This window comes from Geotrypetes seraphini, chromosome 1, assembly GCF_902459505.1.
Source record: "Geotrypetes seraphini chromosome 1, aGeoSer1.1, whole genome shotgun sequence".
NCBI lineage: Eukaryota > Metazoa > Chordata > Amphibia > Gymnophiona > Dermophiidae > Geotrypetes > Geotrypetes seraphini.
The window spans coordinates 491,160,197-491,187,006 of record NC_047084.1 but is presented as its reverse complement, the minus strand read 5'-3'; the positions used below and the strand labels follow the sequence as shown (position 1 = coordinate 491,187,006).

General features: G+C 43.8%; 1 protein-coding gene across 6 annotated transcripts in view; it reads left to right on the top strand.

The window, feature by feature from the left end:
* TRPM6 (transient receptor potential cation channel subfamily M member 6) overlaps positions 1–26,810 on the top strand; it is a 255,335-nt gene that overhangs the window by 130,513 nt on the left and 98,012 nt on the right. For all 6 annotated transcript variants that reach the window (XR_004537426.1, XM_033926740.1, XM_033926754.1 and 3 more), the window contains 4 exons: positions 1,464–1,692; positions 6,771–6,926; positions 16,979–17,119; positions 24,074–24,202. Coding sequence is in view for 5 of the 6 variants with exons in the window: in XM_033926740.1 (XP_033782631.1) it covers positions 1,464–1,692; positions 6,771–6,926; positions 16,979–17,119; positions 24,074–24,202 (655 nt within the window). In the remaining variant the exon portion in view is untranslated. The remainder of the gene's footprint in view (positions 1–1,463; positions 1,693–6,770; positions 6,927–16,978; positions 17,120–24,073; positions 24,203–26,810) is intronic.

The window sequence follows — 26,810 nt, the reverse complement described above, 5'->3', positions numbered from 1 at the left end:
TACTCAATCCCAGGCTTTATTTGGACACTAGAGTTTAAATATCTGGCTATTTGGTAGCCACCAGAAGTTACCCCAGTGCTTTTATTTGGGTACTTACAGTATCAGATTAGTGGACCGAGAGCTGCTGCTCACTGGGTAATGCCCAGCTTTACCCTGACTCCATTCCTGGGCCAAACCAGCACTAACTGGATAGAGCCATGGTGGCTCTCGAAATTTTCAGTAGCATTGTCTCATTATTCCACTGAAAATCCAGGGATCACTTGGTCATCAGGAGATAACTGGGTAGGATACTTTCCTACTATAACCAAGGTTATAATATTAATTTAAATACCTGATACGAGGTTTTGGGTCCGGGGTGTTTGGCCCGAGGTTCAGGTGCCGGGAACAGGTGATGATCCATGGATCAGGTCGATCGCGTTTATTCTGGGCTGCAGCAGACAGTTCTGCCGTGGACCAGAATAAACACGAGGTGGGTTAAAGTATATGGAAATTCCAATTATCTTTACTTTTATTTGGGTAGCTAGTGTCCACAGAATATTATGTTTTTTTTTAAAGCCATCAAATAAGGATATAGGGTTTTGCTTTTTTGTGTTTTTTTAAGTCAGGGAGTAGGTTTTTTTAATGGAAGAGCTATTTCGCCCACAGAGAAGAGCACGAGAAAAGGTACCCAACGGATCCCAATGAAAGAAGAAAACAACTGCATAATCACTTGTTTACATGCAGATGATGATATCTGTTAGAGAAATTTTTTAAAAGAATCAAACTCTTTTAAAACTATTGAACAAAAAGCATTAAAATAAAATTACTACAGTGTAATCTTTCAGTAAATACTTGCCCCTGTGTTTTTTGAAAGGTGGGAAATTCTATTCCTGATTTCTTTTACTTGAAAATATTTATTGAGCATTATCAACAACAGAAATATATGATGCAAAGTTCCAGAACAATAACTCAAAAATATGGTAGAAAAAGGAAACAGAATTAACTATTAGGAAGTCTGCTACAGGCCACTGGTGTGAGAGTATTCCAAAAAGGTTCCCAAGTTGCGCCTTTCTGGGAGGTCAAATCCTGTGCCTTTCTATAGGAATGCCAAACTTGCTCCTATGGTGCATTGGAAGAAATCCAAAGCAACAAAATCAATTTCAGTGCTATCAATAATCCCTTCCACTGGGATCTTGGCTTCAGAAAAACTCCAAACAGCAAGCCGGGAGTGGGATGAATACGCACTTTCCAAAATCTTGAGGCAAAGTCCATTATGTACTGCCATAAGGTTTGAACCAGAGAAGTGTTCTAAAACATACATATGTCCCAAAGTAGATGACTACACCTGGGACAATTAGTGTTAGAGCATAATTTCAACAAATATGCCTTTTTTGGAGAGAGACAATAGCATAAAAATTTTGTATTGCATCTCCCAAAATGAAATATTGTCCTTATGATTCTGACTTGTTTTATTTTCGCCACAGGGAATTTGGGCAACTTGCCTTGGATCTTTTAGAGAATGCATTTAAACAGAATGAGCAGATGGCCATGAAGCTTCTTACATATGAACTGAAGAACTGGAGTAACTCCACCTGCCTTAAGCTAGCTGTGTCCTCAGGGCTACGCACTTTTGTATCTCATACGTGCACACAGATGTTATTGACTGATATGTGGATGGGGCGTCTGAAAATGCGTAGGAACTCCTGGCTTAAGGTATGAAATACCATAGGGCAACGTTTAGCTTTGAACTTTCTCAGATCTTACTTCTGCTTCATATTATATAGGATAGATTAATATGAAAGAAATTTCTGGTAAGTGTCCACAGTCACATTAAGCACATACAATGCATAACTGTACAGGAAGTAATTTTTTTTATTGAGAATTTTCAGTTATATATAGATGTAAATTGCAAAGAAACATAAACAGGAAGTAATTTTCTAAAGCTGTTCATGCATGTAAGAACATAAGAAGTTGCCTTCACTGGGTCAGACCAGAGGTCCATCGCGCCCAGCAGTCCGCACCCGCGGAGCTGGTTTACATGAGAAAAGAGGATCTTTTAAAATTTCAGGTGGGCATACAGACACAAAAGTAAGCACTTGGAAAGAGTGCAGCAACTTTTATGTGGACCAGGAGTACACTTTGAGTGAAGCTGAGGTAGAGTTGTGATCTGTATGGGCAGACTAGATGGGCCGTTTGGCCTTTATCTGCCATCATATTTCTATGTTTCGAGTCCATGCACAGAGTATACAAATAAGTATGTACATTTTGAGCATGCACAAATTTTTATGAGAGGAGTTTGTGCTAGTGGGGCTGGTTCTGGGACCCTATTTAAAATAAAAAAGCACCCAGGGGGCAATTCCATAGCTGCATGCCACCATTTAATCACCTACATATGGTGCACTGAGCACTCATTCTGTCATGGCATTTGGGTGCTAAGATTCTGTTATAGAACATTAGCCTATGTTGCCATCCATATGCCTACATTTAGATTCATCCACTTAAGCCATGTCAATAGCAGGCACAAAGGTACATATTTAAATTGTATCACTTTAGTACTGTGTAAGTTAAACAAATAAATGTTGGTCCCTTATGACCCACCCATGCTACTTCCATATGAATGCTCCTTAGAAAGTCATTTCACAGGGAGACTACCTGTGAGGCATATGGATCTCTTCCACCTCAGGAAGAGATCCTACAGGCAAATGGTGCTTAAATTTAGGTACCAAGTTACAGAATGAGGGGGGATGCTCATCTATGAAATAGGAGCCTTTAAGAACTAGGTAGAAAATAGCTGCCCTTTTGGACATTTCCTATAGGTTCCCTGTTGTAAAATGAAGCCCATAATGAAATCTGGATATCCCCATAGCAATTAATACCAGTAAAGAAAAAAATTTACAGAGAATACCCTCAAAAAATGCCAGTGAAAAAAAATCACAAACACCATCTGGCCAGCAGAGTTTCAGTTTATTCAAAAACACATTGATTTCATGGATAAGCTAGAATGTTGATGGCCGGGTGGTGTTTATGTGAGTTTTGATTGATATTGTTAAAGTGGTTCCAAGTTTCTATTACATTGCATTGCATTACAAACGTCTGTCCTGCCTGTTGCTTAAAAAGGCCCCTGAGTGAGGTATTTAATTTATGGGTCAGATTGTCATGAAACTACAATACATAACTCTATCCTCAACCCCCTCTCAGAAAACATAGGGAGAAACCTAGCAAGTTCATGATTTTACCAGTATCCCAGATCTATCCTTCAGCACTCACAGTAGCTTTTGAAAGAACTCCCATTAGGTGTGCCAATCCTCACCATGATCCTCTTTTCAAAATTACTGCTGGTTCTGAGGTCTCTGCAGGGCTGATTCTGAGATCTGTGCAGGATTTGCAGATGTTTATCCCCTCTTTATCTTTGATGGAGCTGTCATTGGTACTAGGACATAGTACTACTCGAAAGAGTCCAGAGAACAGCGACAAAAATGATTAAGGGGCTGGAGGAGTTGCCTTACAATGAGAGGCTAGAGAAACTGGGCCTCTTCTCCCTTAAAAAGAGAACACTGAGAGGGGTTATGATCGAAACATTCAAGATATTGAAGGGAATTGACTTAGTAGAGAAAGAGAGATTGTTCACCCTCTCCAAGGTGGAGAGAACGAGAGGGCACTCTCTAAAGTTAAAAGGGGATAGATTTCGTACAAATGTAAGGAAGTTCTTCTTCACCCAGAGAGTGGTAGAAATCTGGAATGCTCTTCAGGAGGCTGTTATAGGGGAAAGCACCCTTCAGGGATTCAAGAAAAGGTTAGATAAGTTCCTGCTGGACCAGAACATACGCAGGTAAAGCTAGACTCAAATAGGGCACTGGTCTTTGACTTAAGGGCCGCCGTGTGAGCGGACTGCTGGGGAAGATGGACCACTGGTCTGACCCAGCAGCGGCAATTCTTATGTTCTCCAGATATACATATGGGGTAAGTAATCAGCAGTTTCACCTTGTTCTTGAGATGGCTCTGTTCCCATGCTACATATATTGGGGGTTATCTCCATAAACTGAATTAATTGAAATTTCATAGCAGTATTTCCACCTCATGGAGAGACCCTACTACCAAATTTCAGAGAAATTAGTTCACAAAGCCTCAAATGCATGCGTACATGATAGACTGACAAGACAGACATAGTGACAGACATAGCAAAATTAAGAGGCACTTAGGGCTCCTTTTCTAAGGTGCGCTAGTAGCGTTTTTAGTATTTTTAGCGCGCGCAAACCACGTGCTAAATGAAAAATACTAACGCAAGCTCTATGGAGGCGTTAGCGTTTAGCGCGCGCGGCATTGTAGTGCGTGCTAAGTGCATGCTAAAACCGCTAGCACACCTTAGTAAAAGGAGCCCTTAGTATTGAAGATATGCACCTAGAAAGGAAGGTGGCGCCCCTTGATTTTATTTTCTTATTTTGAATGTGGATTTAGATTTAAGATTCAATTACTCGCCTTTCCAAATCCAAGCTCAAGATGTGCTACATTGTCCTGTTTCAGAGGTCTTTATTTATTGGTTTGTGTTGGCGATTTAGCATTCATTAATTTGAGTTAGGTAAATAGGTCCATTCAAGGCAATTCTATAACAGATTACTTACTAGGAGTCTTTCTATAAAGGAATATAAATGCCTATATTCCTTTACAGAGCACTACCCTAACCAGTTATATACACTCTTTACATTTAGGCATCAGGCTAGAGGTCATGGTCACCATTTTTTGAAGGAGCCAGCATGCCTGGTCCACCCCAGTAGATCACCAGGGACCCTACAATAGACCAAAGGGGGTCTACAGGTGTGGGGATGCTCTTTATCAGGAAGGGAAGATTGTGGTGGGGCCAAGAATGGGGGCTGCTCTTGAGAACATAAGAATAGCCTTACTGAGTCAGACCAATGGTCCATCTAACCCAGTAGCCTGTCCTCACGGTGGCCAATCCAGGTGGCAAAATTCCAAAGAGTAGCAACATTCCATGCTACCAATCCAGGGCAAGCAGTGGCTTCCCCCATGTCTGCCTCAAATAGCAGATTATGGACCTTTCTTTCAGGAACATGGGAAAGGTATAAGCTTATGTTTGTGTGTGTGTATTTGTATGTGTGTGTGGGTGGGGAGGGGGGGTGTTCAGGAGGAGTGTAAGCTTTTTTTTTTTTGGGGGGGGGGGTGAATGGGGCTTATCTTGGGGCTGCTCTTGGATGGGGTTCAAGAGGAGGTAATTCTTGGGGTTAATAAGTAAGGGGATTGCTTTTGAGGAGAGGTTCAGGAAGTGCATCACACACAAAAAAAGAAAACCTGTTATTCAGTCTGCCACCCAGTTAACTAACCTGAATATCACAACTACGCTTTTGAATTCTGGGTGTGGCCTGAGCCCGGATAGGTGCTGACTGATATGTTTCTTGAAACATAAAACACAATCCCGAACATAACAATGCACTGAAATGACAACTAGTGGATACCTAAGAGATCATTTTAAAAGGCATTTCTTTGGGCAAAACAGTGTTTTATGCAAAAAAGTAGCCTTTTCTCAAAGGCACGTGTTCAGTGTATATCTTCATATTTCTAAGTGAACTAGCATGGTGACTACATTTCTTTGCCCCAGAAAAGAGGCATATTGTTATGAAGAGGGACTACTGTAAGAGGGCTTACTTTCTTTTATACTATACTAGCTAAACTGGGTTTTATGTGCATATGTGTTTAGGCTTGAAGTTTCAAGTTTTTTTTTAAAGTTTTTGATAAAATCTTATCTAATAAAATCTAGGCACTGTACAATAAAATATTTAAAAATAATAAATAATACAAATAGACATAATTACATACAAAATAAGACCTTATACTGGAAACTAATTGGGAGGAAGGGAAGAAATACAATGTATATAAAGGAAAGAGAGGGGAAAAGAGGAGAGCACAAGAGGAGGGAGATAAAGGGCTCCTTTTACAAAAGCGCGCTAGCACCTAAACACGTGGAATAGCACGTGCTAAATTGCTGCATGCACTAGCCGCTACCGCCTCCTTTTGAGCAGGCGGTAGATTTTTGGCTAGCATACGCTAAAGCGCGCTAAAACGCTTAGTGCACCTTCATAAAAGGAGCCCAAAGTGTGTCGCATATCATAGTTCTTCAGAATCCTAATGGTTATCAAGTTTTTATTAAAATTTGATTTAATCGCCTATCAAATTTCTAGCCGATATCCAACAATTAAAATGGGTACAATTTAAAACGTACAAGTACGTTGATTGCAATACAAAAGCCAGACTAAGCTAACACACTGAAACAAACGGAAGAGAGGGGAGAAATACAATCATAACAGGATAGAAGAACAATAAAGGTAAGGTCAAAAGGTTAGGGAAAGATATGAAGGATCATGCCATGATTGGATGAAGTTTGCCTATAGATCGAAGGCATTCTTGAATAAGAAACTTTTGAGTTTGCCTTTGAACCGATTTATAGACGACTTTAAATAAAATGTTTTACGTTTTCCCATCTGGACTCTGCCTGTGTGAACGCCCACCTGCAGACATAGCCATAGGTGTGGTGTGGAAATCTTTGAAATCGCCTGCCTGTGTCCCGTTGGAGCCAGCTATGTGTGTGCTGTGTTCTGTGCACCCCCCTCCTCCATACAGAGCAAGCGCCTTGCATTGTATTTGGCATGACCAGTCATTTCAAAATGTCTATGGTATTACCTATTTCCCCATGCTTCAATAAGCTGTTCTGTTTCTTAGTGCAGATAGGTGCAAATATTGCATGTGCATGTTTCTTTCACTTTGCAACATTTCTCTTAAAGGTCATCCTCTGCATTCTTCTGCCTCCTGCCATCTTGATGCTTGAGTTTAAGAGCAAGGCAGAAATGTCTCATGTCCCCCAGCTGCAAGACTTCCATCAATTTACACGGCTCTATGTAGATCCGAGTCCCACCTGCACTAGAGAGGAGCCCTCAGAGGTTAGTATGGAACTGCATGAAGCCAGTGTGCCAGGACAAACTCGCTCATTCTTACAATGCAGATTAAACAGTTTGAACACTAACACTGATTGCGTTTTACAATATTTGTACTATCACTTTAGATGGATACTATTGTTTGTTTTTAGTTTAACAGTGTTGATCTGTAAGCAATTAAAACTGGCATTCATAGGCTTTCAGAACCTTTCTGCAGTTCGTGTTTAAAGTTAACATAAGAATAACCATACTAGGTCATAGAAACATAGAAACATAGAAATAGACGGCAGATAAGGGCCCACGGCCCATCTAGTCTGCCCACCTTAATGTCCCTCCCCTACCTTTGCCCTGTGAAGAGATTCCATGTGCCGATCCCATTTGGCCTTAAAATCAGGCACGCTGCTGGCCTCAATCACCTGTAGTGGAAGACTACCGTATTTTCGCGGATATAACGCGCACCATTGTAAAACGCGCACAGGGGTATAGCGCGCAGAAATCACGATGATATGTACAAAAACTTTTCTATACCGCGCTCAGGCATATAACGCGCATGCTGCCCGACTCTCCTCTGGCCACCCCGACTCTCCTTTCGCTCTCCCCGACTCTCCTCTGGCCACCCCGACTCTCCTTTCGCCCTCCCCGACTCTCATCTGGTTGCCCCGACTCACCCTGACTTTCGGTGCACTGCCCCGACTCTCCTCTGGTTGCCCCGACTCACCGTTCACCCGCCCTGACTTTCGGTGCACTGCCCCGCCTCTCCGTGCCTGTCCCCCTTGAAGTCCTGTCCCCCCTTGAAGGTCTGCCTGTCCCCCCTTGAAGGTCTGCCTGTCCCCCCTTGAAGTCCTGTCCCCCTTGAAGGTCTGCCTGTCCCCCTTGAAGATCTGCCTGTCCCCCCTTGAAGTCCTGTCCCCATCCTGAAAGCCTGATGCCCCCCCTCGACGTCCGATTCTTCTCCCCCCTCGGCAGGACCACTCGCACCCCCACCCCGAAGGACCGCCGACTCCCCGACAATATTGGGCCAAGAGGGAGCCCAAATCCTCCTGGCCACGGCGACCCCCTAACCCCACCCCGCACTACATTACGGGCAGGAGGGATCCCAGGCCCTCCTGCCCTCGACGCAAACCCCCTCCCCCCAACGACCGCCCCCCCCAAGAACCTCCGCCCGTCCCCCAGCCGACCCGCGACCCCCCTGGCCGACCCCCACGACACCCCCACCCGCCTTCCCCGTACTTTGTGTAGTTGGGCCAGAAGGGAGCCCAAACCCTCCTGGCCACGGCGACCCCCTAACCCCACCCCGCACTACATTACGGGCAGGAGGGATCCCAGGCCCTCCTGCCCTCGACGCAAACCCCCCTCCCTCCAACGACCGCCCCCCCCCAAGAACCTCCGACCGACCCGCGACCCCCCTGGCCGACCCCCCCACCCCCCTTCCCCGTACCTTTGGAAGTTGGCCGGACAGACGGGAGCCAAACCCGCCTGTCCGGCAGGCAGCCAACGAAGGAATGAGGCCGGATTGGCCCATCCGTCCTAAAGCTCCGCCTACTGGTGGGGCCTAAGGCGCGTGGGCCAATCAGAATAGGCCCTGGAGCCTTAGGTCCCACCTGGGGGCGCGGCCTGAGACACATGGTCGGGTTTGGCCCATGTGCCTCAGGCCGCGCCCCCAGGTGGGACCTAAGGCTCCAGGGCCTATTCTGATTGGCCCACGCGCCTTAGGCCCCACCAGTAGGTGGAGCTTTAGGACGGATGGGCCAATCCGGCCTCATTCCTTCGTTGGCTGCCTGCCGGACAGGCGGGTTTGGCTCCCGTCTGTCCGGCCAACTTCCAAAGGTACGGGGAAGGGGGGTGGGGGGGTCGGCCAGGGGGGTCGCGGGTCGGTCGGAGGTTCTTGGGGGGGGGCGGTCGTTGGAGGGAGGGGGGTTTGCGTCGAGGGCAGGAGGGCCTGGGATCCCTCCTGCCCGTAATGTAGTGCGGGGTGGGGTTAGGGGGTCGCCGTGGCCAGGAGGGTTTGGGCTCCCTTCTGGCCCAACTACACAAAGTACGGGGAAGGCGGGTGGGGGTGTCGTGGGGGTCGACCAGGGGGGTCGCGGGTCGGCTGGGGGACGGGCGGAGGTTCTTGGGGGGGGCGGTCGTTGGGGGGAGGGGGTTTGCGTCGAGGGCAGGAGGGCCTGGGATCCCTCCTGCCCGTAATGTAGTGCGGGGTGGGGTTAGGGGGTCGCCGTGGCCAGGAGGGTTTGGGCTCCCTCCTGGCCCGATATTGTTGGGGAGTCGGCGGTCCTTCGGGGTGAGGGTGCGAGTGGTCCTGCCGGGGGGGGGGGGATGTATCGGACGTCGGGGAGTCGGCCGGGCAAGAGGGCTTGGGCTCCCTCTTGCTCCGATCGTGGATGCGGGTGCGGGTGGGAGCGCGTGCGAGCGGTCGTTCGGGGTGGGGGTGCGAGCGGTCCTGCTGGGGGGGTGAATCGGGCGTCGGGCGGGGTGGGAACTATGTTTAAAAACTTTTGTATACCGCGCTCAGGCATATAACGCGCGAGGGGTATGCGCGGTACGTAAAATCACGTATAACGCGCGCGTTATATCCGCGAAAATACGGTATTCCAGCGATCAACCACTCTTTCAGTGAAAAAGAATTTCCTGGTGTCACCTTGTAGTTTCCCGCCCCTGATTTTCCACGGATGCCCTCTTGTTGTCGTGGGACCCTTGAAAAAGAAGATATCTTCCTCCGCCTCGATGTGGCCCGTAAGATACTTGAACGTCTCGATCATGTCCCCTCTCTCTCTGCGCTCCTCGAGCGAGTATAGCTGCAATTTGTCAAGCCGTTTTTCATATGGTAGATCCTTGAGTCCCGAGACCATCCGGGTGGCCATTCTTTGCACCGACTCCAGTCTCAGCACATCCTTGCGATAATGCGGCCTCCAGAATTGCACACAGTACTCCAGGTGGGGCCTCACCTGGAGGTCAGACCAATGGTCCATTCTAGCCCAATATCCTGTTTCCACAGTGACCAATTCAGGTCACAAGAACTTGGCAGAACCCCAAATAGTATCAACATTCCATGCTACCGATCACAGGGCAAGAATTGGCTTCCCCCATGCCAGAAGACTTTCTGGGCAGTTTATAGTATTTATCTTTCAAAGAGATGAAAAGAAAGATAAGACTAGGTTAATACCATGCAGCCCTTTGGCAATGATTATCCCATCCCCATCTTGAAACAGAAGGAACAGGAACAAGGAAGCAAGGAAAAGAAAGCTGTCATGTTAAGCACCAGAAATATCCTAAAATTAAAGAAGGACTTCCGTTTCTTCTTCAATACCTGTAGAGAGCACTCATTTTGGAGGGGCAATGGAAGAGCATTCCAAAGGGAAGGACCAATTGAAAACCCTAGACTGGATAGTATTTAACACAATAACGCAATAGATATCCTCAGATGATTGTAGAGGTCTAGAGGTGAGATAAGGGATCAAATAGTAGGAGAGATAAAGTGGGAGTGCCTATATAACGGACATATGAATTTATGGTCAAGATCTTAAAGGTTTTCCTGTGATTAATCAGGGCTTCTGCTGGAGTAGAGGGGGTCACAGTGATCATATTTTATAAAAAATTTTTATTAACTTCACAGCCATATTTGCACTATCTGTAGTCATTTAAGGTCAAATATCCATAACCCTATTAACAGCTGGCTGATGACAAAAGAATGTACCAGAACCCAGAGTGCTGACTTGGAAAATAAATTTCTTACTGAACGAGTCAATCTCAGTTTATAGGAGCACCGTTGAATCAGATTTTGAGCAAATATAACCCCCATAAGACTTTCACAGTAGATTTAAAAGTGACTTCAGTACCAACTATGTATTTGGATTGGAAAAATGTGATTTTTCAGGATTATGTTTTAAACCATTGGAACTCAGCCAAATAACAATCTCCTCAAGCTTGTGATTCAAAGACTAGGTGACCTGCAGGGAACCGGTATCTAAGATGCTAACGATCGCTATATCATTGGTATATATTACCCACTCATAAAACTTTCATTGATCCATGGTGCTATGTCCATAGCCAGCAATGAATTTCCACAGGTTTCATTCCCTCTGTCCAAAGAAAGCACACTACTGCACATTGTTCTTTGATGGTGCAATTTTGCAATGGAGCGTCCAGGTTTCTAACTTTGTGGCTGCTACATGACTAGCTCTGTTCCGGTTATCATGTAATTTAACAATTACCTTTCATTTTTGATTCGCCCTCATATCATGTTGAAGGCTGGATCTCATGCCTGCCTTTTACTACAAGTGTCAAAGAAATAACTAAATAGACCAGCAACTTTTGAATTATTAACCACAGTGAGTTGTAGATAAAACAAGGTGCTAAATCCAGTTTGACAAAAAATTTATTGGAACCAGAACAGAGGTTGCAAATAAACTGAAACAGCATCACTTAACAATAGTTTAATTCAACTTCTACATTTGGCAGTGTTGTTTATGCACACCTGTGGAATTTCTTTTGGGTCTCAAACTCCTTGCCTTTCCTGTGGCCTGGCTCATTTACCACTACATTACATTTTGCCATTGGAGGGATAACACTAAGGTTAACTGAGGCAGAAAACAAGGATGGTGGAAACATAAGAAAGGGAAGAGAGACGAGAAGAGAGTTGAGAAGGAGAAAGACTCCCTAAGTCAGGGGTGTCCAATGTCGGTCCTCCAGGGCCGCAATCCAGTCGGGTTTTCAGGATTTCCCCAATGAATATGCATTGAAAGCAGTGCATGCACATAGATCTCATGCATATTCATTGGGGAAATCCTGAAAACCCGACTGGATTGCGGCCCTCGAGGACCGACATTGGACACCCCTGCCCTAAGTGAAAGGGAGAAAGAAGAGGATAGACACAAACTATATAAAACAAACAAACAAACCAAGAACTAAATGGTGATTCACTTAGATTTTGATTGTAAAAGCTATTGTTTTTCCAGAAACATCTGTGAAATAATTTAAGATGAACCTAGGGCTCCTTTTTTCAAGGCGCGCTAAGGGGGTTAGCATGTTGGACATTTCATCACGCGCTAACCCCGCGGCAGCCTAAAATCCTAACGCCTCGTTAGTGGAGGCATTAGGTACTAGTGCGGCAGGCGGTTTAACGCGCGGTATTCCGCGTGTTAAACCGCTACCGCGCCTTTGTAAAATCATGAGAGGCATAGAGAGGGTGGAGAGGGACAGATTCTTCAGACTAGCAGGGACAACAAAAACAAGAGGTCACTCGGAAAAACTGAGAGGGGACGGATTCAAAACGAATGCAAGGAAGTTTTTCTTCACTCAGAGGGTGGTGGACACCTGGAACACGCTTCCAAAGGAGGTAATAGGACAGAGTACAATACTGGGTTTCAAAAAGGGACTGGATGACTTCCTGGAAGCGAAGGGGATTGCAGGGTATAGATAGGTTACTCTACAAGACAAAAGCGAAAAGCGTATGTGAGTTTTAGGGTAGGAGCACTTTCAGGTCCTGGACCTGAGGGGCCGCCACGCGAGTGGACTGCCGGGCACGATGGACCTCCGGTCTGACCCGACAGAGGCAAGTCTTATGTTCTTATGACTCCCTAAAGATGTATTTATTCACTCAAGCTTTTATCTCACATTAATAGCTAGGAGGAAAGAAAGGATAAGGAGGGAAAAGCTGCTTTTTTAATTTTGTTTTGTATGTATGGTCTTGAGATATATGGAATCTGCCTATCATTTATGGTATTCTTTTCTTTTATTAATTTATTTTATAAATTTATAAGTAAATTGCTGAGATTTGGATGTGCCACAGTTTGGCAATTCATCAAATTTGGAATAAAGATAAAAGCTAAAGTAACTTGTTTTGTGTAAGGTGTCATATAGATTTTGTTCTTCTATTAATTGGGTATCAAAGTTTTTATACGATTTTTATTTTATTGTACATGTTTTGTGCCAAAATATGATTATTTGTATTTTAGATATGAAAGCATGCCCTTGATGCAGGCTTATGCCGAAACATGGTCATGCCAGGCAGTATATCAATATAGTATTCTTGACCATACTGCTAGGGGTTTCTAGTGTCCATCTCCTGGTGTATGTGTAAGCTAGAGTCTTCAGAAAGTGGGCAGGTGACAGCTGGTATATTCCTCAGGTCTTTCTGCTGCACAGATTTCCTTGTTAGGGCACAGTCAATCAGTTATGGGTGCTTCCTTTCCAAGGTCTTCATGTAGTTAAGTGTACGTGGGAAAATTTGTTGTTTTAGTGCTCTGGTCTACATAAAATCATCATGTCTTATGACCTATGGACTGGGTTTGGCTGTTAAATCACAACATAGCACATAAGATAGCCAAAACAGCTCTTATTGGACTGTAAAACATTTGTACATGCTACTGCCACAAAGTTAGTCACAAGAAAATAAAAGTATAGGCATACAAATGATATTTAAGTAACACTGAAGACATCTGTGATAAAATCATTATGATCCTTCTCTTTCATCATTTCACTGGAACTGGTGGTGCCATTTTGAAAACCTTTTTACTTCCTTATTATGAATCCATGTAAACTGGGCTGATAATTACCAGAACTCCATGTGTGGGTCATACTAATACAGGCAAAGGCATACTTCTAATTGAGCTGTGATGTGCAGTTACCCTTTTCCAAAGCAGCTCAGAGTTAAATCATTTTTATACCTCTCAGCATTTCAGTTGCGGGTAATTTTATAAAACTTATTTTATTTTGATACATTTTCAACACTGATATATCAAAGAACACAGACCAAAGTGAGGCACACATGTTTGTTCTTCATGGTGGCCCCAGCAAAACCAATACAAGAACCAAGACTGTCCCACCCCTCACCCTCCACACACCGTTACATATTCATCAAGTAGCTACGGGCTCTAGGAAGCATAAAACTTATTTTGTGGATGAAGCTTGTTTTATATGCGGAAAAGAGCTTTGATAAAATTATGTTTACTTATACATACACTTCATAGGCATTCCCAGGGATATAGTTTGGGCAGAGCAGAGGCAGCGTTGTGATATAGGTACATATTTTGTATAATGCATTGGTATGTGTATAGAGTATGCAAATAGGGGCTGATTCTATACATAGCACCTAGTGGCTCCTATCTCCTAGGTACGGTTGTCAATCAACTGCTAAGTGCTTTTTACAGAATCTCACCTACCAGCACCTAACTCAGCTTAGGCATTGCTAGGTACCCTAATGTTAGGCACCAGTGTATTAGGCCAGGGATTTCCTGGCCTAATTTGCCAGTGCCTAACACAGATGACTAGCAACGCCTAAGTCATACCACACCTATTCCCTGCCCCTAACCACACCCACTTTTCAGGTAGGTGTCTGTAGGTGCCTTGACTTAGGTGTTGGTAGGCGCCTCTCCAAGTTCCACAAAGAACTCTTAATTAATTGGTTTTTAATTTATTTTAAATGAGCTTTTAATGGCATGGTCAATTACCACATCAATTAAGCTCATTAATCAGTTTTGAGTTCAATGCGGAACTTGGCTAGGCATCTCCAGTTGGGGTGCTGTTTATAGAATCTGGCCCATAGAGAATATGCCTTCTAAAAAAGGCACCCAGAACCAGCGCTGATGGTGCCCAAATGCCCATGCACAGATAACAGGTGCATGGGCGATTGGCCACTATTGGGGATGGTTCTGGCTTCTTTTTGGACTTTTCACATGAATGTCCTGTTACCAAATAACCCCACATATAAATAAAGTATACGAGTAAACAAGAACACTGCCCCAAATTTCTTTCCATTTAAAATCTTGAGATATTATGCATGTTGATTTTCAGAATCATGACTATGCTTGCACATGCATTAATTGATTTTGATGTTTTAAAATGCTTATCTCAGGGGGTATGTAGATTGGGTACAGTGGGTTGAGTGGGGGTAGTCTGGATAGTGTGGCGGGGCCGGGGGTAAGCCTAGCGCTTGCAACCCGGCTCCCGCCCCAGGCGTAAGGACGGAGCGCTCCCAGGAGGACTCCCACTGGATAAGCAGTAGAATAATTAGTGGAGACTGCGTTCTTGGTAAAGTTCAGCTTTTATCTTTATTACCCCTAGTTCACATCACTAGGGTTCCAGTAGTCCCTCCGGTCTGAGGAGACTTAAAACATACTTTCATAAGGTTTCTTCCTTACAATACAGTCCAGCCTGCTGCCCAGGCAGAAAAGCCAAAAAATAAACCAAAACGTTTTCTCCTTAATTTTGCTCCTTTTGTTTGGAAATACTTCAGGAAGCTCTGTGACCTAACCCACCCGAAGTCCAATGCCCCCCACTATCCTAGGCTCCTGGGTAGGGCTAGGGAACTTTATATAACCCAACCTTTTATGACTGGTGTAAGTCCCCTCCCGAAAGTTCCCTGCTTCAGGGTTACACGATGTCAGGTCTCTGAGTTCCGTTACACTTCTCGGGGAAGTTAATTAAAGGTTCTCACCTCCTTCCCTTTATCTACATGGCCTCCCTCTCAGGCTCAGATAATGGCCTCCCTCTCAGGCTCTAAGTGATTCATTCACACATGCTCACAGTTCTGCTACGGGAGAAAGAACGCTACACAAAGATACATTCACTTTCATTCCCCTCCCCCATTCATACCTTGTTAACTGTGATTCTCCAGGAGATCCCATACTGCGAGACTGCACTCCATCTCACTGCTTTCCGATAGCTCTCCCTCTAATTCCATTAGGGAATCTCCGCTTTCTGAGGCAGGGTAAGAACTCCCTTCAGTGACAGCTAACGGCCAGCCCTGCCCTGGAAGTCTTTCTACTCCCCTGCACTTCTGCTTAGGAGTCAGAAGTCTGTTAGCTCGGGAGGGTTGTAAGACCAGCTGTGCTTTAGCTAGGGTCTGGGACAGAGAACTCTTAGCAGGCGCTTTCCTGCTTAGCACGGCATGTCTCTCCCCTGCATTCCTCCCTCCAGTCTTCTCCCGAGTGTTCTCTCCAATCTTCTCCCTAATCTTCCCCCTAGTGTTTCCACCTGTGCTCATTTTATGCTGTAAGCCTAATCCCACTCTCCCTCTGGGTTCGTCCTGCTTGCCAGCCACACCCCTCTCATTAACCATGCCTGGGCTGGTTTTCTTTACTAGAGGTTTTGTTGGAGATTTGCCCAAGGTATTATAAAAGGGATTATAGTGCCCTAAACCAGATGTTATGGTTTCTGCCCTTCTCTCTCTGCCTTGCCCTGCCTGTTGGCTCTTGGTGATAGGTACAGGATTATTAGGCAGCTTCCTGGGCTTAGGAATAGGGGCCAGCCTTTGCAAGGCAGGGTTTAAAGCTGAGTTTAAACTGCTGACAGGCTCTTCCCTGTCACAATAGGGAGGGGGGAGGGACTTTGTGTAGTATTGGTTTGCAGCTGTATTAGTCTGATAGGCATTCATATGATGCTTTGTTTCTTTATTTTTGCCTGAGATGCCTTAATAAAAACAGATTTGAAGATAAAATGCTCATTTCACTGAATTCCTGGAATCAGGAATTCCATCCCCCCCCCCACCGGCCACACACTAAAACATGAATCAATAAAGATTTCCCTTGTATTGTTCTTTGATGCTGGAAACCACCAAACCAAGGCTAGGAAACCTGCAAGAGGCCAAAAGTGGCAGTCTCACATCTTCGTCTTCATTTGTTGCCCTCTTCTGTGTATAGGAGTAAGGAGGAATTTCTACTGGGCTTTCTTTCCATTGAATCTGTGAGATTTCGTAAATTTCATAATGATGGTTTATTCCACCAGGCAGCATACTTCTGCTTTCTTTGAGACAAGAATCCAATTATCTTATGTTTTGAAAACTTTTGTATCCAAGAAATTTGTGTTGCAGACAATTTAAGATAGAGTTTTTTAATTGTATGTTATTCCTGAAAACTGTTCAGCTATCTTTTATGTTAACTACTTTGAGCTTTGAATTGTTAAATTCAGGCTATAAATTTCTTTTAATGTAAATGTAAAACATCCAAACAGCTAATTTACTAAACATACAAAAGTAAAAACACCAGGGTAATAATCTTTCCTGTAAGTTTTCTTTCTTAAGCATGATTTTATTTTTTTTATTTAATTTATTTTACAACCAGGATTATGATGCAGAAAAAGGCTATGAGAAGACAGATGAAAGTCAGAAGTATGCTGGCAGCAGTGCTCAGCAAAGTCTTCCTTTATCCAGAAAAGTATATGAATTCTACAATGCCCCAATTGTGAAGTTCTGGTTTCATACAGTAAGTCAGTTTGATTCTTGCTAACAGAAACGTAGTAACATAGAAATGACAGCAGAAAAAGACCTTCACAGTCCAATCAGTCTGCCCAACAAGGCGGCCAGAACTGCGCTAGCCTCTTTGTGCAGGCCTCAGTCACCCATGTTCAAGTGCTGATTGTGAAGTCACCCCCATGCCACCATATAGGCAGCCAAACATGATGTTGTGATACATGATTCTAACCAAGACCCCCAAGTATTGCTGACAGACTCCAAGTATTGTTGAGATACATGATAGAACAGTAGCGTAACCACAGTGGGCCTGGGCCCAGGGCCATTCCAAAATTTCAGTACTGGGTGAATGGCTGCAAGAGATGCCCAAGCTCCATCAACTGAAGTGATTTTCTGGCCAAGCCCTCGCCCGTGCTGCCTCAGCAGCAAGGAAGCTGACAGGGTGCTTCAACCATAGTTGCCAAGACTTCTGTGCATGCTGAATTCTGAGTGTGTGAAGAAGTGCTCTCTAGCAGCTTTTTTGCTGGGCTAGTAGGGGTTTGGCCAGCGAATATCTTTGGCAGGCAGGGCTTAGGCATCCCTGCCAGCAAAGATATGAGGTGGGTGGAGCTGGAGGAGGGGAGAAGGGCTGAGGAAATATGTACTCCCCCTCCAGTCCAGCCATGGACCCCCTCAAAATTGGACTTTTGGCTATGCCTCTGGCTGAGAGAATCCTAAAATACTAAAATGTTAACAAGGATTTAGAGAATAATGTAATGTTTCAAGGCATCAGGAACAACTGTTGTAGAAAGTGATAGGCTGAGGATATGACAGATGGAAGGGATGACTTCTCCCTCCGAATTCAGGATTTCAGTATCCACGGATTCGGTTATTTGTGTATTTTTTAAAAATATTTTTAAATCTGCATTCCGGACCTTCCCCGCCTCCCTCCTGCCTTCCCCCCGGCTTCCCGGACCTTACCTGGTGGTCTAGTGGGCTTTCAGGGCATGAGTGATCTTCCTACACTCCTGCCCCATGCAGATCACTCATAGGAAATGGCTGCTGTGAGCTCCCATCATAGTCTCAAGGTTCCCACCCCCCTCAAGGCCCCCCTTCCCCATACCCTAAAAGCTGGGAGCAGGAGGTACCCAAAAAATCTCCGAGTCCTCCCTCGACGACGACACTGGCCCTTAGGCCCCTTCCCATGCATCATGTGATACACAGGGATGAGCTTAAGGCCCTGATTGGCTCAGACCCAAGGGAGGGGCCTGAGGCGTCTGAGCCAATCAGGGTCTTAGGCCCCTCCCTGTGCATCACAGGCCCAGTGTTGTCGTTGAGGACAGGTTGTGTTTAACACAGCACATCTGTGCCATTAAAAACAAAACAAAACCAGAAGCCCCAACAACAATGACAGGAGGCTTCTTTCCTGTCACTGCTGTTAGGGCTTTACGCATGTATCAATCGCTCACGTTTGCATGCAAATTATTTGCATTCAAACTTGTTTGTGCATCGATCGCTGCTGGGGAATCAGCCAGCGAATCAGCCAATAGCGATCCAGTTGGTAATACCGACTGACTTGTGCATCTAGGCCTAAAAGTCATGAGTTGAGGTTGCAAGATGGGAAATTTAGGAGCAATGTCAGGAAATACTTTCACAGAAAGGGTGGGGGATGCCTGGAATGCCCTTTCAGGAGAAGTTGTGAAGTGGGATAAACACAGAGGATTCTCTATCTAGAAAAAGAATGGAATCCAATTAAAGCAAAACTTAAATGACTTCTTAGCTGAGTGAGCTTTGACAGCAGCTCAGAGGTTAGGTCCCATAAAAGGCAAAAACAGATTAGAATTAAGGCTGGAGTCAGCTTCAATGGCAAATCCAGTAGCTGGGAAGCAGGATTGGTGCCAGGCAGACTTCTATGGTTTGTGCCAAGGGAATTGGTGGGAAGAGATAGAGCTAAGTATGCCAGTGTTTAATCATGAAAAAGTGGAGGCTTTGCACATGCCAGATACAATTCTAGCCAACTTGGAGAGACTGGATGGACTGTGCAGATCTTTATCTGCCAACATGTACTATGTTATTATGAGGTGTATTTTCAAAGCACTTAGACTTACAAAGTTTCATAGTAACCTATGGAACTTTGTAAGTCTATGTGCTTTGAAAGTCATCCCTTATATGTTTTCCAGCTTTGTAAAAATGCCTAGATGCAAATTTATGCACATCTAAAATGCAAACAGCACTTTTAAATTAAGCACCTTACACTTCTCCCTCCGTATTCACTGTGATAGGGGATCAACAGACCTGAAAATAACTTTTTCATATGTTATTCGCTGTTTTCTATTAAAAAACATTGTGAATATGGTGAAACTGCGAATAACATGGTGGGAGACCTGGCCTGTTCCTGAAGGAGAGGCAAAACACGGTGAAGAAAGGGCTGGGAATCAGCGATTTTCTCTGTAAATGCTTGGAATTAGCGATTTCTCTATGCAAGCTGATATAATTTTGGGGGGAGGAGCCAGCAAACTAAAAACCGTGAATAATCGAAACCGTGATTGCTGAAACCGCAAATATGGAGGGAGAAGTGTAGTGCACATATCCTTTCCTGAGAAATGTTTGCCTTTCATTTGTCCTTAGGATCCTGAAATCAGTCGGGAGCTTTCCTGTCTACAATGTTACCTTTAGTGTAGCCACAAGCCACACACTTCTTTGCATATATTTTCTTCCTTTTGATGGGGAAAAGCTCAAAACAAAATTCACCTTTCTCGGCTCAACCAACTTCCTAAATTCTGAACATTGTTTTGTCATTGTAGCTGAAAATAGTGTTATCTTATTTCGTTAAGTCCAATTTGCAGAAACGAAATTCTGTGTTTCAACATTGTTTCAGATCATTGATTGAACCATACCATGTCATTCAGCACCCCCTCGTATTTAAATGTCTCTATTATATCTTCCTTCTCCTGCATGAATGTTAAAGTCCTCAAAATGAGGGAATGGGAAGATAGTACAAGAAAGAGGAAAGGAAAGGGGGACTTATCAGATAGAAACATAGAAATATGATGGCAGATAAAGACCAAATGGCCCATCTAGTCTGCCCATCCGCAGTAACCATTATCTCTTTCTCCGAGAGATCCCACGAGCCTATCCCAGGCCCTTTTGAATTCAGACACTGTCTCCATCACCTCTTCTGGGAGACTGTTCCATGCATCTACCACCCTTTCTGTAAAAAAGTATTTCCTTAGATTACTTCGGAGCCTATCACCTCTTAACTTCATCCTGTGCCCTCTCATTGCAGAGTTTCCTTTCAAATGAAAGAGACTTGACTCATGTGCATTTACATTATGTAGGTATTTAAACGTCTCTATCATATCTCCCCTCTCCCACTTTTCCTCCAAAGTATACAGATTGAGATCTTTAAGTCTGTCCCCATACGCCTCATGACGAAGACCATGCACCATTTTAGTAGCCTTCCTCTGGACAGACTCCATCCTTTTTATATCTTTTTGAAGGTGCGGCCTCCAGAATTGTACACAACAGATGACAGCTGCCTGAAGAGGTAGTGGAGTGAGTAGCTAGACAGAGCGAACTTCAAAAGAAGGAGAGGAGAGGGAATGAGGTGGAAGAAGGAGTTGAAACTTATAGGAAAAGGACAGTAGAAGCCCAACACCACTGCTGTGGTGAGGTGCATTGGAAAAAAGTAACCTCCATGTCAGAGAGCAGCAACTGAAGTAGAATCTTCAGAAAAAAAGCTAGGTCTCAGTTATAGAAGAAAATGAAGAGTATGAGAGATAAAAAGGCTACAAATGTAAGTAAGCTAATTAGAGACAGAGTGGACGTTCCACAGGGCACATAAGATGAGAGAAAAGTTGGAGCAAGGAGAAGTATAAGAATAGAATTGGAAGAGTTTGGAATGGATTGGGTTTATTGCACTTGATAAACCACTAGGACTAATGTATTTAGCGGTTTACAAAACTGTATTTGAAATTACTGTTTTAGTTACAATACAGGATACAAGATAATCTTTTGAACAAGTATAGTGCAATTACAACATATGAAAATTCAGTTAAGATCACCAAGGGGGGGGGGGAGGAGCTTAGGCGTCCTGACTGATCTCAGCAGAATACTGCCAAACCTTTGCCTAATTTCGATGGTGAAAAGGAAATCAAAGACCCGGAGTTTTCCTTCTAAACCTGGGCAAATACCTCATCAATTAGGTCCGATGGATGCTTTTGTTGAGAGACAACCAAGAGCGGAACCAGACGAGAAAAAGTCCTCGGCTTGAGGCGAGAGTTGGTTGGAAGACTCCCAACTTCTTTCGAGGCAATCAGCCTCTCTCCGGAGGAGCGAAGAACACCGTTGCAGCCACCCCCCGGCCATTAGCATTCAGCACGGCAAGTGAGGGAAGTGAGACAGCGATGTCGACAAGCAGCAGAGAAGGTGAAGAGCTTGCTGCACAACGGGCATCAGCTGTTTTTAAAGAACAACTTTCACCGCGTGAACTCCTGGAATTGGCGGAAGAACGGCAGAATTTTTCTTCAATAATTTCCTCAGCAGGTACTATGAGCTCTAAATTGACCGTGGTAAATTTTGTGATAGCTCCTTTAAAGAAACCCTCAATGGTAGATCTGAATGCTATTTGGGAAGCAATTTCTGTGTTACAATCCTCATTGGGAACTCAGATGAAGAATTTAACTACTTACTGTTCTGGAATACTCTCAGAATCACTGAATACTCAGCAAAGAGTTGAAAAAATTGAAATAAATTTAGCTGAACAAAACCAAAAAGTTACAGAATACAGAATACGTTATTGATGAAAGAGTACGGAAATATTAACTTTAAATTAGAAATGTTGGAGAACGCATCAAGAAGAAATAATTTGAGACTAATTAATTTTCCAAAATTAATAATACATTAATTTTCCAAAAATAACATCTGCTCTTGATATGTTCAAGAGGTACCTCACTGAGATTTTGAAGATTCCTCAAAATGCATATCCCCCAGTTAAAAAAATTTACTATCTCCTGGTAGGGAAGAAGAAAACACCTGAAGATCAACAAGCTCCAGAAATGGACATGTTGAATTTAACAAATATTTTGGTGATCTCAGATTCTGAGCGGATGATGGTTGCTACACTCTTTGTCCAGTTATCACTGGATTCGGACAGAGATTGGCTTTTGAAAATCTTTTTTAAGTATAAAGATAAATTATTCCTAGATCAGAAAGTTAGAATGTATCTGGATGTTTCTAGAGTTACCCAGTAAAAGAGGAAACAATTTCTCCTTCTAAGGCAGTGGTCTCAAACTCAAACCCTTTGCAGGGCCACATTTTGGATTTGGCGGTACTTGGAGGGCCGCAGAAAAAAATAGTTAATGTCTTATTAAAGAAATGACAATTTTGCATGAGGTAAAACTCTTTATAGTTTATAATTCTTTCCTTTTGGCTAAGTTTTAATAATAATATTGTAATTTATAGCTAAAGAGATATGATCAAGAAACTGTTTTATTTTACTTTTGTGATTATGATAAACATACCGAGGACCTCAAAATAGTACCTGGCGGGCCGCATGTGGCCCCCGGGCCGCAAGTTTGAGACCACTGTTCTAAGGCCTCAGGTCTTAGAACTTGGGGATACTTTTATACTTAGGTTTCCATGTAAATGTTGTGTTAAGCTCCAAGGAGTTAAATATATATTTTTTGAGTCATTACAGCTCTCAAGGTTCATAATGGGTAAAGATGTGATTTCTGCAAGTACCCCCGCTAAGTCTCAGGAGGAAGGCTCGTGACTTTAGAACTCGGTTAGTTTTCAGGAATGTTGTTCAGTTTTCTTATGTAGATTTGATAATGATTATGATTTATCCGACTTCTTAAAGCTATCTCCCATATATATTGTGGACTAACAATTGAGCAATGTAAAATATTTGTTTGTTTGGAATTTTTTTTTCCTTTTGTAAAGATTTAAAAGATATTGCTTATTTGGAATGATGTTTGTGAACATATAAATAATTGAAATGCAATTAAAAAAAAAAGAAACTTCAGTGAATTAGTAAAGTGGAGAAGCAATGAGTCAGTTACTAGAGTTTCTGTAATTTGTTGTGGTCTTATCTGCATAGAGTGAGTACTGCCTTGGAGGGCCAGGATTGGGAGAAGGAGCAGGATAGTATGGAGAAGAGTAGGGAGTTATGACAGTGACAAAAATGAGATGCACTCCAAGAGAATGGAAATGGCTGAATTAAAGGAAGAAAGCTGAAGACCTGAGGAGTAGGTAGAAGACAAATGGTTGGTGAGGTGATAAAAGGGGAGAAAGGGCAGCAGGAGCAGAGGCTTGAATGGGTCAGGGTCACCACCCGAGAGAGGTGGTGGAGAGTAAAACTGTGACTGAGTTCAAAGAAGCGTGGGATGAACACAGAGGATCTAGAATCAGAAAATAATATTAAAAATTGAACTAAGGCCAGTTCTGGGCAGACTTGCACGGTCTGTGTCTGTATATGGCCGTTTGGTGGAGGATGGGCTGGGGAGAGCTTCAATGGCTGGGAGGGTGTAGATGGGCTGGAGTAGGTTTTAACGGAGATTTTGGCGGTTGGAACCCAAGCACAGTACCGGGTAGAGCTTTGGATTCTTGCCCAGAAATAGCTAAGAAGAAAAAAAAAAATTGAATTGAATCAGGTTGGGCAGACTGGATGGACTATTCTGCCGTCATTTACTATGTTATGTTACTATGAATATGGGAGCCACCCCTGAGGATGCTGGAAGGTATATACACAAGAGCTACTATCTCACCAGTACTAAAATGAAATAGGAATACTCAGATAAGCCCATGAGACAAGAACAACAGGTTCCTTTGCTAATGTTTATGTGGACATACACCATTGATTAGAGGATGAGACTATGTTAAAATTTGAACATTCTATTTTCCACCTTGGCCAGTATCTCAGTAAGTCTTTCTAGTGTCATGTCCTGTGCATTTGGCCTGTGTGCAATGTGTGTTCTGTGTTTTGTAGATGGGATATTTAGCGTTCCTTATGCTGTTCACATACACTGTGCTGGTGAAGATGGAGTCCAGGCCCAGTGCACAAGAATGGTATGTCATCATCTACATTTTCACCACAGCAGTGGAGAAAGTCCGTGAGGTGAGACCTACCTTTTATTTTGAAGTTTTGAAAAGAACGTGCATGACATGCTGACACCAGACTTCTGTTTATTGTCTAGTAGTTTGCTGCTGCTGAGTTTGTGCTAGCATTTCTTGAGACTGTGAGCATTCATATTGTGGCCGGGCCAGTCCTCAGGTGAGTGGGAAACCCCGGCTCGGACGATCGGTAAGATTTTAGATGCGCCTTTTATATGGTTGATGTAAGGAAAGCCCGGACACTGGATTTCTTACAAACAAAACTTCATCGGGTTTATTAAGACAAAAGATAAAAGTCCCAAAACAGACAGTTGTTTCTCATAGGCACCAATTATGCAGTTCCTTCCACTTAGTTCCGGTGCACTCCAACTGTGCTCTAGTTCAGGGACTGAACCAAAAAAAGATAAACCAAAATGAAACAAGCTTTTCAGTCTCTCAAATGCCCCTAATTCTCCCTTCTTAGGGCAGCTGGCCTCTCCTACCCAGTTCTGGCCAGCACTGGCTGAGCACTGCAGGTGCCAGCCCTTCTTTCAAGTACTTTTCCCACAGAGAGAGAGAAAAAAAACAACGTATTATCTGTCACTGCTTTTCCTCTCTAGCACATTGTCCCCTCTAAGGACTTTCACAGCCCTGCTTTGCAGGCTGTGTGGAGCAAGCCTCACTTTTCACCAAGGTCTTTAGACCCCTCCCAAAAATGCCCCCAAAAGTCCTTCAGCTGGGTTCTTTGGAGACTGCTAGGTGAGGTTTTAAATACACTTGGAAACTCAGGCAATGCTGCATCATTATTACCTGTAGCTTCAATTAGGCTTATGTTTCTTTGGCAAAGACTTTTCTTTTACTCTGTGAAGCAGGCAGCAGCTTCTCATGGGTCATTCACATGTCCATGCCTTCCTCTAGCACACATTCCCCTGGGTCAGTCTCACTATCACTGGGGCTATAGTCCATTAGGTCTCCTGCTTCACTTTCCACCTCCCATCCCTCATCCTGGGTGTTTGGGACAGATTCAAAGGAGGATTCTTCCTGACTGGAACTATCCTCTAGCCCTACCTCCCAAAGCTTATATGGGGTATTACCATACCTCTATGAAGGGAATATTCCTGCCCTTCCTTCCTGCCCTGGAACAAAACTCCTGTTTTGTGGATAAGGGAAGTTTTCTGCTCTGCTCCTCGTGTGCCTGCCTTCCTTGTTAGAGTCAGCTGAGGGTAATTTATTCACATGACTCCCTCCTGCTTGAGGCTTACGTGACTGCCTAGCCTCGTAGCAAACTCCACCCCCTTCTGTGTTGACTCTCTGTTTCTCCTTAGCTCTGGGAAAGGAGTAATTGGGGATAGACTGTGTTTTCTGTGCCCTCCCTGCCTGAATTTCTGGCTGTGACATCACCTGCCTTTTCTCCCTTCCTTCTTGCTGTACTAAACTAGTGCTTTTAGCAGGGTGTACAAGCTTCATCTTAGGAATTGCAGGTTTAAGGACTGTACTTTTGACTGGGCTAGCAGTCTTAGAATGAAATGCAGACTGTGGTAAAGTCTAGACCAGTGGTTTGCAAATCTGAATATCCATGAGAAAATGATGTGTGAAAATCATTGTGGATATCATGAAAACCTTACTGGTTTGGGGATCCCTTGGGTCAGGTTTCGGAACCCTTAGTCTAGAGCGTTGGGACTGATTAGTTAACTTTATACAATGGCTCCGTGAAGTTCTTTCATGTCAAAACAAACCTGGAAGAACAAAATGCCACAGGAAGCTTTGTGGCATGAAATTTGTTGTGGAAGAACATGCAGCCCAAGGACCTGAAATCCTTAGTGTGCAAGGGAATTTCTTCATCTATTTAGCCGTCATGGTTCACTGGAAGAGATTATATGGAATGCATGCCATTGATTAATTAATGATGGCCTTGTTATGTGTGACCGTGCAGATGTGTTCCTCTAGATGCTATCAGGGGAATGTTAATAGTCTCACACGGTAGAATTTCTGTTCTGTAGGATTCTTATCAATTCTATCTCGCATAACAATCTGTGCATGGTGGCAACCTTGTGATGTGTAAAGGGTTCTTTTATTACCTTTCAAAAGGTTCCACCCTACATGCTTGCTTACTGAAGCTCAAAAATCGCTACGGGGTACTTTTACCTTTCAGAGTAAAACTTTTACTGCTTGAAATGATCGTTTATAACCTTCCTTTGATTGTTAAAAACAAAGGTCCAAGATATTTGCAGTGAGTTTTGTTATACATCAGTGGAAAACAAGATATAGAAAATACCGTGTGGTTATACTATAACCATTATTCAGCTGTAACATGCTCTTAATCTGTAGCTTTTGATAATCATATTTTTAATCTTTGCTCATGTGCTCCGGCAGTCTCTGGAAGCTCAGTTTGTATGGAAGTATTTATTCTAAGTAACTTCACACTGCCAGGAAGCTCACAGAACTATTACAACAGAGTGGAAGAGTGGCGTAGCGCTTACAGCTGCTGTCTCAGCACCCTGAGGTTGTGGGCAGTGGCGTACCTAGCATATGTGACACCCGGGGCCTATCATTTTTTGACACCCCCCCAACTGTATGAAAACATAATTTTTAGTAACAATCCACACGTCACACATGAGTGAGTACCTAGGAAA